This window comes from Brassica oleracea, unplaced genomic scaffold (assembly GCF_000695525.1).
Source record: "Brassica oleracea var. oleracea cultivar TO1000 unplaced genomic scaffold, BOL UnpScaffold02928, whole genome shotgun sequence".
NCBI lineage: Eukaryota > Viridiplantae > Streptophyta > Magnoliopsida > Brassicales > Brassicaceae > Brassica > Brassica oleracea.
Window position 1 is genome coordinate 1 of NW_013619454.1, and position 897 is coordinate 897.

At 41.6% G+C, this 897-nt stretch overlaps 1 protein-coding gene across 1 annotated transcript; it reads right to left on the minus strand.

The window, feature by feature from the left end:
* Nucleotides 1-11: 11 nt before the first annotated feature.
* Nucleotides 12-669, minus strand: LOC106321767 (14 kDa proline-rich protein DC2.15-like). Its single transcript, XM_013760005.1, has one exon. The coding sequence runs from the start codon at nucleotides 602-604 to the stop codon at nucleotides 191-193; it is 414 nt and encodes a 137-aa protein (XP_013615459.1). The 5' UTR covers nucleotides 605-669; the 3' UTR covers nucleotides 12-190.
* Between the last annotated feature and the right edge of the window lie 228 nt (nucleotides 670-897).

The following is an 897-nucleotide window of genomic DNA, read 5'->3' on the forward strand; positions in this document are numbered from 1 at the left end:
ACAACAAGAAATGATACAACATCACCACGAATGACTGTATAAGAAACCAAAATAAAAGTAACTGTGAAGTTTAGAGTTGTAGGAATCACATACACACATACATAAATAAACACGCACACAAAACACCAGAAACAAAGACGATATGTATGTTTACATGAAGTGTGATGATTGTATATGATTAGAATCTTTATTAGCATTGGAAGCCAGGGGGAACCTTTTTGCTACAAACATTGAGAAGCAGACTGAGAGAGATCGGGATGTTCAAGTTGTTCCCGAGGATATTAGCTTTGAGCGCGGTGCAGAGACAAGCAGCAGCCTCAAGATCAGCGAGTCCTTTTATAAGCGTGCAACATGGCTCGACCGGTGGTTGGCCAAGGGTAACGTTGAGTAGACCGTTGAGCACGTTGGCGCAGACCCCAAGCTTCAGGGCGTCTCTAGGGCATTTGGCTGTGGCAGGGCTAGGGCTTGGGGTTGGTTTAGGTTCAGAGTTAGGTTTTGGCTTGGGAGAAGGGCAACCGCAGTTACCGCAGGCTGAGATTGTTGTGAAGAAGAGGATGTTGAGAATCAAGAAAATGTCTAAAGCGCTTGTGGTTCTTGAATCCATTGTTAAATTTCTCTCTTTCTTCAAAAGCGACTTTGGTGCGTGTGAATTGGAATGAGGAGAAATGGAGGGTTGGGAGTGGCTTTTATAATAGTTCGAAGGATGGGCGGGGATATTATATGACCTCGTATGATAATTTTTATAAGAATATTCGTGAAGTTCTAAATCTTTAGTCTTTACTTCTTTTAGATTAGAGATAAAAAATAAGAAAAGAGAGGCTTTTTTAGATTTACTCACTTAAACAAAGCGCATTGACTCTGGAATCTGAATCCGGGCCGTAAGATTCCTTAAACCAT